The sequence below is a fragment of the Microcaecilia unicolor genome, chromosome 1 (assembly GCF_901765095.1).
Source record: "Microcaecilia unicolor chromosome 1, aMicUni1.1, whole genome shotgun sequence".
Taxonomy (NCBI): domain Eukaryota; kingdom Metazoa; phylum Chordata; class Amphibia; order Gymnophiona; family Siphonopidae; genus Microcaecilia; species Microcaecilia unicolor.
In genome coordinates, this window is record NC_044031.1 from 74345426 (window position 1) to 74357008 (window position 11583).

The window sequence follows — 11583 nt, forward strand, 5'->3', positions numbered from 1 at the left end:
TCTTCCCTCAGCAGTCTTTTCTCCAAACTGAGAGCCCTAGCCACTTTAGCCTTTCCTCATAGGGAAGCTGTCCCATCGCCTTTACCATTTTCATCACCCTTCTCTGTACCTTTTCTAATTCCACTATATCTTTTTTGAGATGCGGCGACCAGAATTGAACACAATATTCGAGGTGCGGTCGCACCATAAAGTGATACAAAAGCATTATAACATCCTCATTTTTGTTTTCCATCCCTTTCCTAATAATATTTAACATTCTATTTGCTTTCTTAGCCGCCGCAGACTGAGCAGAAGGTTTCAACGTATCATCAACGACACCTAGATCCCTTTCTTGGTCTCTGACTCCTAACGTGGAACCTTGCATGGCGTAGCTATAATTCGAGTTCCTCTTTCCCTCATGCATCACATTAAATGTCATCTGCCATTTAGATGCCCAGTCTCATAAAGTCCTCTTGTAATTTTTCACAATCCTCCCGCAATTTAACTACTTTAAATAACTTTGTGTCATCAACAAATTTAATTACCTCACTAGTTACTCCCATCTCTAGGTCATTTATAAATATGTTAAAAAGCAGCGGTCCCAGAACAGACCCCTGGGGAACCCCACTAACTACCCTTCTCCATTGAGAATACTGACCATTTAACCCTACTCACTGTTTTCTATCTTTTAACCAGTTTTTAATCCACAATAGTACACTACCTCCTATCCTATGTCTCTCCAATTTCCTCTGGAGTCTGCGGTACTTTGTCAAATGCCTTCTGAAAATCCAGATACACAATATCAACCGGCTCACCTTTATCCACGTTTGTTCCCCCCTTCAAAGAAATGTAATAGATTGGTGAGGCAAGATTTCCCTTCACTAAATCCACAAACCATAATATTATAGTGCCTTGTCACCTGCTGGTTACCTATCCACCTCTCTCGGTTTCTCCCTGTCATTCCTTCGCACCACCCCTACCTTGCATTTTGGACTGCCATTGTAGTTCTTCTAAACTGCTGTTTCCCCTTAATCAAGTTTAATGCGGTGAACAAAAATGAAAAAAAAAAAAAATCAAGATAGTTATTATTTATTTATAGCATTTGTATCCTACATTTTCCCACCTATTTGCAAGCTCAATGTGGCTTACATAGTTCCGTAATGGTAATTACTAGTTCCGGAAAAGAGAAATACATAGTTACGGTAGAGGAGACAAAATGGATTAGGTATTCAGGTAAGGAAAGTTAATTTTACAATAAGAAATGAAAGGTACTGGATTAAACTTCATTCGTAATAAATTAGCTTGAACAATCAGGAATATTAAACTTCAAATCATGAATAAAATTAGAGTGAACAATTAGGAAATAAAGAGTTACGTTTTGTGTAGATCCAGTGTACATTCTGTTAACTGGCATTTAGGATGAGTTATTGTGGTATGCTTTCTTGAATAAATTGGTTTTCAATAATTTACGGAAATTGTGTCATGGGTTGTTTTTATGGATTTTGGTAATTCATTCCAGATTTGCGTGCTTATATAGGAGAAACTGGATGCATATGTTAATATATATTTTAGTCCTTTACAGTTGGGATAGTGGAGATTCAGGAATGTACGTGATGAGCTAGTAGAGTTCCTGGTTGGTAGGTCTATGAGGCCTGACATATAACCCGGAGCTTCACCGTGTATGATCTTATGAACCAGGGTGCAGACCTTGAATGCAATGCGTTCTCTTAATGGAAGCCAATGTAGTTTTTCTCTTAAGGGTCTGGCGTTTTCATATTTCATTTTGCCAAATATGAGTCTGGCAGCCGTGTTTTCTGCAGTTTGAATTTTTTTTTATTATTTGTTATTTGCAACCGGCATAGATAGCATTGCAGTAGTCTAGTTGGCTTAGTACCAATAACTGTACCAGTCTGCAGAATGTTTCTCTTGGGAAGAAAGGTTTTATTCTTTTGAGTTTCCACATTGAAACATTTTCTTTGTTGTGTTTTTCGCATGGTTTTCTAGTGTAAGGTTTTGATAAGATTGAGAATTTTCAGACTTTCTGAAACAGGAAGGGTAAAGTTTGGGGTATTTAAATAGTGGGTTTGTACTTGTTGTATTGTGATGAGAGGATGAGACATTATGTTTTATCTGCATTGAGTTTTAGTTGAAAAGCATCCGCCCATGAGTTCATCATATGGAAACTGTAGTTCATTTCTTTAGTGATTTCTGTTAAAGAATCAGTAACCATATAAAATACAAAGTAGCAAAAAAAACACTCAACATCTCATCAGATCAACTGCATTGAAATTGTGACCGATCAAAGAAATATGTTTTTAGTTTGGGGGGGGGGGGGGGTTTAAACTTCAAATAATTTTGTTCAATCCCGATATAAAAAGGAAAGGAGTTCCATAATGAGACTATGACAACTGAAAAAACAGTTAACCATTTTCAGGAAATGCATTTTTCTAAACATGGGAGGACAAAGAATTGGTCACGCAAGTGAGAGGAAAAACAATGTCTCCAAAACCATATTTGTCAAAAGCTCAGAAGTAAAGTCATGAATAATCTGAAATAATGAACATGCCACTTTGAATAATATGTAGTCTTTTACAGGGAACCAATGCAATTTTGTTGTACAACCAGAAATACTAGTAAACTTATTAAGCTTAAAAGTTAGTCTAACTGAAGTAAGTCAGCGAAGAATCAAGAATACTCCCTAATACTCTGAGTCAGATTCAACTGGTACCACTTTATTACTAGTCAGAATTATTGAGAAGGGTATTGTAACATCTGGATTTTTTAACCAAAGAACTTCTGTCTTATTCGGATTCAGTTAAGGGGTCTTTTACTAAGGCGCGCTGGCGTTTTTAGTGCATGCTAAAAATAGGCGTGCGCTAAACGCTAAAGACACCCATGTATTCCTACAGGCATCTTTAGCATTTAGCACGTGCCTATTTTTAATGCGCACTAAAAATGCCAGTGCACCTAAGTAAAAGACCCCCTTAACTTGTTAGCTAGTGCCCAGCCCTGAACTCTTATTTATAAACTGATGAAACATTAGCTAGATCTGTGATTCTTGATGGACACATAACATATCTGACCAGAAAAGGGTTCTTTCTGCCTTTAAAAACTTGTCAAAAATATCTCAAAGTTCATCCAATAAAGTGTCACCTTATTTTCCTTTGTTTTATTCTTATAACATAGAAATATTTTTTTTACACTTTTTGGACCCCCCCCCCCCAAAAAAAAAGGGTCACTTGCAGGAGTATAAACAACATAAGCCATCACAAGGGGAAACAGATCAGCAGCAGATCAGTGAATATCTACTAGTACTATAAATCATTTCTATAGCGCTACCTCACTTCTATAGCGCTACCAGTCTTACGCCGCACTTCACAATTGAACATGAAGAAAAGACAGTCCCTGCTCAAAAGAGCTTACAACCTAAATCAGGACAGACAGACAGGACCGATAAGGGGAAGACAGAATATCTGAACATCCCTTACCTAAAAACAGATGGGAACAGTGGAGTCATAACCCTAAAGTACTCTTTCACTCTGTCTCCATCCTCACCTAATACCACAAAGTCAAAAAAACAAAAACAGGGGGAATGCAAGATATCCAACAGGAATAAAAGATTCAAATACACGTGATATTATTCCAAACGAGTGTGACTGACTTGCTAAAAATAATTTCAAAAATCGTTTCGCAGTAATAAAACTTTTAATTCAGTAGAGCATTACTGCATAGTATCTGTGTACACATGAAACGGTGAAAGCTAGAGAACTTCTGTTAAACTCCACAGGCTAGCAAAAGCCAACCTAACACTGGGTAATGACACTTGGTTAAAAAGAGAATACAAAACAAAAATTGTAAGGGTAAATACACTAAGCGAAATGATGCTTGGAAAAAAAATGGAAATATAGCAATACAAGATATCCTCAGATAATCCTTTTGAATTTGAGGTTTTTCCTCCTAATGAATAAACACATTTCAGGATTATCTGAGGATATCTTGTATTGCTATATTTTCAATTTTTCATTATTAGATATCCAAGATTGCTCTTTTGTGAGATTTAGAAAAAAAAGGTAAAATTATGTATAATCATACCTGATAATTTTCTTTCCATTAATCATAGCTGATCAATCCATAGACTGGTGGGTTGTGTCCATCTACCAGCAGGTGGAGATAGAGAGCAAACTTTTGCCTCCCTATATGTGGTCATGTGCTGCCGGAAACTCCTCAGTATGTCGATATCAAAGCTCCATCCGCAGGACTCAGCACTTAGAGAATTACACCCACGAAGGGACACTCTGCCCAGCTCACCACCGCCGAAACGGGGGAGGGGAATTAACCCAGCTCATCCCCACACAAGTGGGGGAGGGGAATCCGTCCAGCTCATCCCCGCGGAGCGGGGGAGGGACACCACCCCGCCGATGCGGGGGGATCTGGCTTATCCTGCAACCGCAACCGCGGGAGGAGCTGACTGACCCTAACACCGCCGAAGCGGGAGGGGTACAAAACTGCCCTACAGCCGCACGAAGCGGGAGGGAGTGCCGGCAGAATTATAAGTCTCAATCCAGCCCCGTAAAACGGAGGGGAGAGGAATGCAGCAGCTCACTGTAACACAAACTCGTCTTAACTCTTGAAGAATCCAAGTGAAAAAACTTGAACACGAAGTCTTTCTGAAGTAACTGAAGAGTAAACGTGAACCTGAAATGCAACCAGAATAAAACAATACAGATATCTGGGAGGGGCTATGGATTGATCAGCTATGATTAATGGAAAGAAAATTATCAGGTATGATTATACATAATTTTACCTTCCATATCATCAAGCTGATCAATCCATAGACTGGTGGGATGTACCGAAGCAGTACTCACCCAGGGCGGGACATAGAAATCCCTGACCGCAACACTGAAGCTCCAAACCGGGCCTCCGCCCGAGCAGCCACAGTCAAGCGGTAATGCTTGGAGAATGTATGGGCCGAAGCCCAAGTTGCCGCCTTGCATATCTCTTCCAAGGAGACGGAACCGGCCTCTGCCATCGAGGCCGCCTGAGCTCTTGTGGAGTGAGCCTTCAGCTGGATAGGCGGCACCTTCCCTGCGGCCACATAAGCCGCTGCAATGGCTTCCTTGACCCATCTTGCCACTGTAGGCTTAGCAGCCTGCAGACCCCTACGAGGACCTGCAAACAGGACAAACAGATGATCCGATTTCCGGAAATCATTGGTCACTTCCAAGTATCTGATGATGACTCGTCTCACATCCAGATATTTAAGAGCAGAGTACTCCTCTGGGTAGTCCTCCCTACGAAAGGAAGGGAGACAGAGCTGCTGATTCACATGGAAGCGAGAAACAATCTTGGGCAGAAAGGAAGGCACTGTGCGAATAGTCACTCCTGCCTCAGTGAACTGCAGAAAAGGCTCTCGACATGAGAGCGCCTGGAGCTCGGAAACTCTTCTGGCTGAAGTGATAGCCACCAAAAAGACTGCTTTCAACGTCAGGTCTTTCAGAGATGCCCTCGACAAGGGTTCAAACGGCGGCTTCTGCAATGCTCTTAGCACCAGGTTGAGATTCCACGCAGGCACCACTGAGTGCAGAGGAGGGCGCAGGTGATTAACTCCCTTGAGAAAGCGCACCACATCTGGCTGGGAAGCCAGGGAAGCACCCTTCAGGCGGCCCCTGAAGCAAGCCAGAGCCGCTACCTGGACCTTAAGGGAACTGAGCGACAGGCCTTTGTCCAGACCTTCTTGCAGGAACGCCAACACTGAAGAAATTGGAGCAGTGAAGGGAGAAAGTGAGCCTGCTTCACACCACGCTGCAAAGATACGCCAAACCCTGGCGTAAGCAGTAGAAGTAGAGCGTTTCCTCGCTCTCAGCATAGTGGCGATGACCTTGTCTGAGAAGCCCTTCTTCCTCAGACGCTGCCGCTCAATAGCCAGGCCGTAAGACCAAAGGGGGAGGGATCCTCCATCACCACGGGACCCTGATGTAACAGGCCCTGCTCCACTGGCAGCCGCAGAGGATCGTCGATTGAGAGCCTGATCAAGTCCGCATACCAGGGACGTCTGGGCCAATCCGGACCCACCAGGATTATCCTGCCGGGATGTCTTGCCACCCGGTCTAGGACCCTGCCCAACATGGGCCAGGGTGGGAACACATAGAGAAGCTCTTGTGTCGGCCATTGTTGGAGAAGAGCATCTACTCCCAGGGATCGAGGGTCCCGTCCTCTGCTGAAGAAGCGCGGCACTTGGCAATTGGCCGATGACGCCATCAGATCTAGGCTCGGCTGGCCCCAGCACTTCGTGATGTCCAAGAACGCCTGAGCAGATAGCTGCCACTCTCCGGGCTCCAAGGTATGGCGACTGAGAAAGTCCGCCTTGACATTCATGACTCCGGCAATGTGGGCCGCTGACAGCTGTTCCAGGTTCGCTTCCGCCCACTGGCATAGACTCATAGCCTCCTTGGCTAGAGGGGCGCTCTTGGTACCTCCCTGGCGGTTGACATAGGCCACAGCCGTGGCATTGTCCGACAGTACCCGTACAGGCTTCAGCACCAGTACCGGGATGAACTCCAAAAGCGCCAACCGAATGGCTCTGAGTTCCAGGAGGTTGATAGACCACTTCGCCTCTGCAGGAGACCAGAGCCCCTGCGCTGTCCTTCCCAAGCAGTGGGCTCCCCAGCCCGACAATGAGGCGTCCGTCGTGACGACAATCCACTCTGGGGTCACCAGAGGCATTCCTGCAGACAACTTGTCTGCCTGCATCCACCAGCTCAGCGCCTTGCGCACTGCTGGATCCAAGGGAAGACGCACCGCATAATCCTCCGACATCGGAGTCCAGCGCTGCAGCAGAGAGTGTTGTAGTGGTCTCATATGAGCCCTGGCCCAGGGCACTACTTCCATCGTGGCCGTCATAGAGCCCAACAGCTGCACATAGTCCCAAGCCCGAAGAGGAGAGGCTACCAGGAACTGGTCCACCTGAGCCTGAAGTTTGACAATCCGATTGTCTGGCAGGAACACTCTGCCCACTTGGGTGTCGAATCGAACTCCCAGATACTCCAGGGACTGAGTCGGGCGCAGCTGGCTCTTCTCCCAGTTGATGATCCATCCCAGGGAGCTCAAAAGAGCAACTACCCGGTCCACAGCTTTGCCGCACTCTGCATAAGAGGGGGCTCGGATCAACCAGTCGTCCAGATAAGGATGGACTTGTACTCCTTCCTTTCGCAGGAAGGCCGCTATGACCACCATTACTTTGGAAAAGGTCCGCGGAGCAGTAGCCAACCCGAACGGGAGGGCTCTGAACTGGAAGTGTCGGCCCAGGACTGCAAAACGCAGAAAGCGTTGATGAGGAGGCCAGATGGGAATATGCAGGTACGCTTCCTTGATGTCCAAGGAAGCCAGGTACTCCCCTGCCTTCACTGCCGCTATAACAGAGCGGAGAGTCTCCATGCGAAAGTGCCGCACTTTCAAGGCCCGATTGACCCCTTTGAGGTCGAGGATAGGCCGGACAGAACCTCCTTTCTTTGGTACCACAAAGTAAATGGAGTAACGCCCCTTGCCAAGCTGACTTTCTGGCACCGGAACGACCGCACCCAGGCGGATCAGATTGTCCAAAGTCTGCTGCACTGCCACAGCTTTGACCGGAGACTTGCAGGGAGAGAGTACAAACCCGTCTCTTAAGGGTCGGCAGAACTCTAGCTTGTAGCCGTCTCTGATGACTTCCAGCACCCAAGCGTCTGAAGTTATTGTGGTCCACTCGCCCAGAAACGAGGACAGCCGTCCTCCAATCTGCACTGGGGCGTGGACCAAGACCCCGTCATTGGGTACGAGACCCTGGGGGAGGACCGGAGGGAGCACCTCCGGGACGGCGGTCTCTGCGAAAGGAACGCTGCTTGGGGGAGAAATGCCTCTTAAAGGAAGAAGGGGCAGAAGAACCCGACCTGCCCGGGCGGTACCGACGGGCTTCCTGAAACCGTCCTCTGGAGGTACCGGGACGAGCACTAGCCCGAGCCCTGACCTCTGGTAACTTCTTGCCCTTAGATGTGCCGAGATCGGTCACGATTTTGTCCAGCTCGACCCCAAAGAGCAGCTTGCCTTTAAAAGGCAACCTAGCCAGGCGGGATTTAGAGGCGTGGTCAGCAGACCAATGTTTCAGCCAAAGCCACCGCCGCGCAGAGACTGTCTGAGCCATGCCTTTAGCTGAGGCTCTCAAGACATCATACAGCAAGTCTGCCACATAGGCTAAGCCCGATTCCAGGGCTGGCCAATCATCCCTCAAGGAATGATCCGAGGGGGAAGCCCGCTGCACCATAGTCAGGCACGCCCTGGCCACATAGGAGCCGCAAACTGAGGCCTGCAAACTTAAAGCAGCCGCCTCAAAGGACGACCTTAAGGCCGCCTCCAATCTCCTGTCTTGGGCGTCCTTTAGGGCCGTGCCACCTTCCACCGGCAACGCCGTTTTCTTAGTCACCGCAGTGATTAAAGAATCCACGGTAGGCCACAGATAGGCCTCACGTTCACTCACAGCCAAAGGATAGAGGCGGGACATAGCCCTAGCCACTTTAAGGCTCGCTTCTGGGACATCCCATTGAGCCGAAATTAAGGTGTGCATGGCATCATGCACGTGGAAGGTTCTAGGCGGGCGCTTCGTCCCCAGCATAATGGCAGAGCCAACAGGGGCTGAGGGAGAGACGTCCTCCGGAGAGGAAATCTTCAAAGTGTCCATGGCCTGTAACAACAGGTTGGGCAAATCCTCTGGGCGAAAAAGCCGCGCTGCAGAGGGGTCATCCGCTCCATCCGAGCGGGGATCCGTCTCCTCCAAGGAATCCGCAAAGGACCGTTGGGAGACCTCAGACACGCTGCCCTCATCTACATCGGAGGAGACAAATTCCTCCAAGGCCTGGGAATCAACCCGAGGGCGTTTACCTCTGGGAACCTCAACCTCTTTACCAGACGAGGGAGCGGGGGCAGCGTTGTGCATGAGGAAGGCCTGATGCAGCAGCAAAACAAACTCGGGGGAGAAACCCCCCAGACTGTGCACTTCCGCAGCCTGGGCAACAGCCCTAGGCGCACTCTCAACCGGCGCTCGCAACAGCGGGGGAGAGGCCTGCTGCGCATCCAAAATGGCGTCCGGCGCGAAACTCCGCGAAGGAGCCGCGCGGGAAGAACGGCTCTTAACTTTAGCCGCTTCTGTGCCGTCGCCCAAATTAAGGGCGTTCATGGCATTAATGTCTCCAACCTCAAGGGCGGCCCAAGAAGAAGCCGTCCGAGCCGCGTGGCCGGCCAAAATGGCGGAGGCGAGGAGCGGGGGATGGGCGTTTATGGCGGGAAAAACCGCCACGCCGGAGGAAGGACCGGGACATTCATCGGTCACGAAACTGCCACCCAACAAGGGCGAATCAGGCTTTAAGACCCCCGCATCCCCTCTAGAAGCGCTCAAGCGACCCGGGGAGCGACCCTTTGCGCCCTCGCCCTCCGACGCCATGTGCCACGAGGAGAAGAATCGGGGAACCCCCGCCCGCTATAAAAAGGTAAAATTACCTGCTGTCCGCTCCGAGTTGTAACGACCTGGTGTCCCAGTGAGTAGCTGCAATAGACGCTTAAATAAACGTCGAAATAAACGCCTTTAAAGACGTTTAAAATTTTTTTTTTTTTTTTTTTAACGGAGCCAGCGGGAGGGGGGAGAAAAGGAGGGACCTGGCACCACCAGGTTTGCACTTGCTCAAAAGAGCCCTCAACCCCAGGCACTCAACAAAACCTAAAAATTAGGCTTGGAGGCCTAGCCAGAGCTGCTGCTGCTGTGTGTGACCACCACCTGCTGAGATAGAGAACATACTGAGGAGTTTCCGGCAGCACATGACCACATATAGGGAGGCAAAAGTTTGCTCTCTATCTCCACCTGCTGGTAGATGGACACAACCCACCAGTCTATGGATTGATCAGCTTGATGATATGGAATGGGCCATTACAAAAACAAAACCATAAGGATAAAGATTCAATATTCACAACCTCATTCATGCAACTCATAAGGTCAGCACCCGATGTAGGACAGCAACTGTGAGGCCTTGTGCCGCTTCCAGAGCATTAACTTCAGTTTGAAAGCTCAAAAGCCAGCAAAGGAAAAACTATATTCACACATGAGCGACAAGCAGCAGGTTATTTCTACCTATACAGAGTTATGCCACCACCTCCTGCAACCCTGGAGGGGGGGAAGAGGAGCAGGAAGCGGAGAGACTCCGTGGCAGAGAAGAGGCCTTTCCCCGCGCAGAACCAAACCCGTACATGCGCAATAAGGATTTAGCAAAGCGCCTCTAAACCTCCTCTAGACCCGGCGAGCACAAAAACAAGTCCAGAAGGGTTAGCAGGCCTCAAATTAAACTTCAATACGGGCAGGCACCCAGGTCCGTCACTGACTGTGGGAAGCGGATGTAAGCAGTGGGCCTGCCATGCCATCCCCTCCCCTCCCCCCATTCAGTACACAAGGATCCGCCTCGCGCGTTCTGCGCCACGTTCGGAAAACAGCTGAAAAATGACGAGCACAAGCATGGGTAGAAGAACCCCAGGGCCAACACGGAAGTAGAAGTGCTCAACCCCACTCCCCACCTCAGTACCTGAGGCTCGATGTCTCCCACCAGGTAAAACTTCACATCTTTGAACATTTCTTCGGGAACTTTCATCGCTTCCTGATCTTCCGACATCTTTTCTGATTAAGTATTTTTTTTTCTTGTGCTAACAAACCTTGCCTTTATGCCCCCCGGCCGCACTGTAAGTGACTTGGCGTGACAAGGAGGAAAACATACATTTCTCGTCCGCTCTCGTGCAGCCGCCAAACTGCGGAGAGCGCGCCGTGGCACGCACCACTACGTAAACCAAGGGGGTGGCGAGGAAAGAGCGTGCTGAAAGCTTAACGAGAACCGTTCTCTCCAGCTTTCAACATTCACTTACTTTTCGTTTGAGATTGTGGTTTTTTTTTTTTTATTCATTTATGTTAACTTTTTTCATTGCTTGATTTAATGGGGTACATAACTTTGTATTTGTATTGTGCTCCCCCCCCCCCCCCTCTTCCAAGAGCCGAGTAATACGGTCTTGGGAAGTGGGAGGAGATTAAAGAGCCCGCCCGTAATAAAAGAAACCAGAAGTAAGGAAAAAGGCGCCTTTGGCATGTAGGTGGAGATGCGAAGATAGCAGAGTATTTTAAGGCTGTAAAACAGGCGGTTTATGCCACCGCATGTAGGAAATCTCTCTTATCAGCAATCTCCGAAGACAATATTTCCTGCGTAGTTGTGTATCAAGTTTGGAATTCTTTAATGCATTCTTATTGCAGCTTATTTCCATTTTGTTTAGTCTTAACTAATCTCTTGAAAGATCATTTCTTATCTAATTTTGGCTTCAATGTGGCAAAAGGTAAAGGACGGATATAGCGGGATCCTCCCGGATTCAATAAAAAAAAAAAACTTTAATAATCTTCAATTTCCAATTTGTATTGTAGACTTAAGGTTAAAGGATATATGGAGATTAGGAATAGGTGCATCATCGTTTTCCCCAGCCTCGCTCTCGTTCCTTCCCCTTCCACCCCGTAAAATAGCCCTATACAGAAACGTTTTGGCTTTGTTCGCCCAG

The 11583-nt window shown here is 47.8% G+C and overlaps 1 protein-coding gene across 1 annotated transcript in view; it reads right to left on the bottom strand.

The window, feature by feature from the left end:
* Window positions 1-10774, bottom strand: part of PAXIP1 (PAX interacting protein 1) — a 136341-nt gene extending 125567 nt beyond the window's left edge. Inside the window, exon 1 of the mRNA XM_030198453.1 lies at window positions 10575-10774. Coding sequence (XP_030054313.1) covers window positions 10575-10661 — 87 coding nt within the window. The 5' untranslated portion in view covers window positions 10662-10774. The remainder of the gene's footprint in view (window positions 1-10574) is intronic.
* Between the last annotated feature and the right edge of the window lie 809 nt (window positions 10775-11583).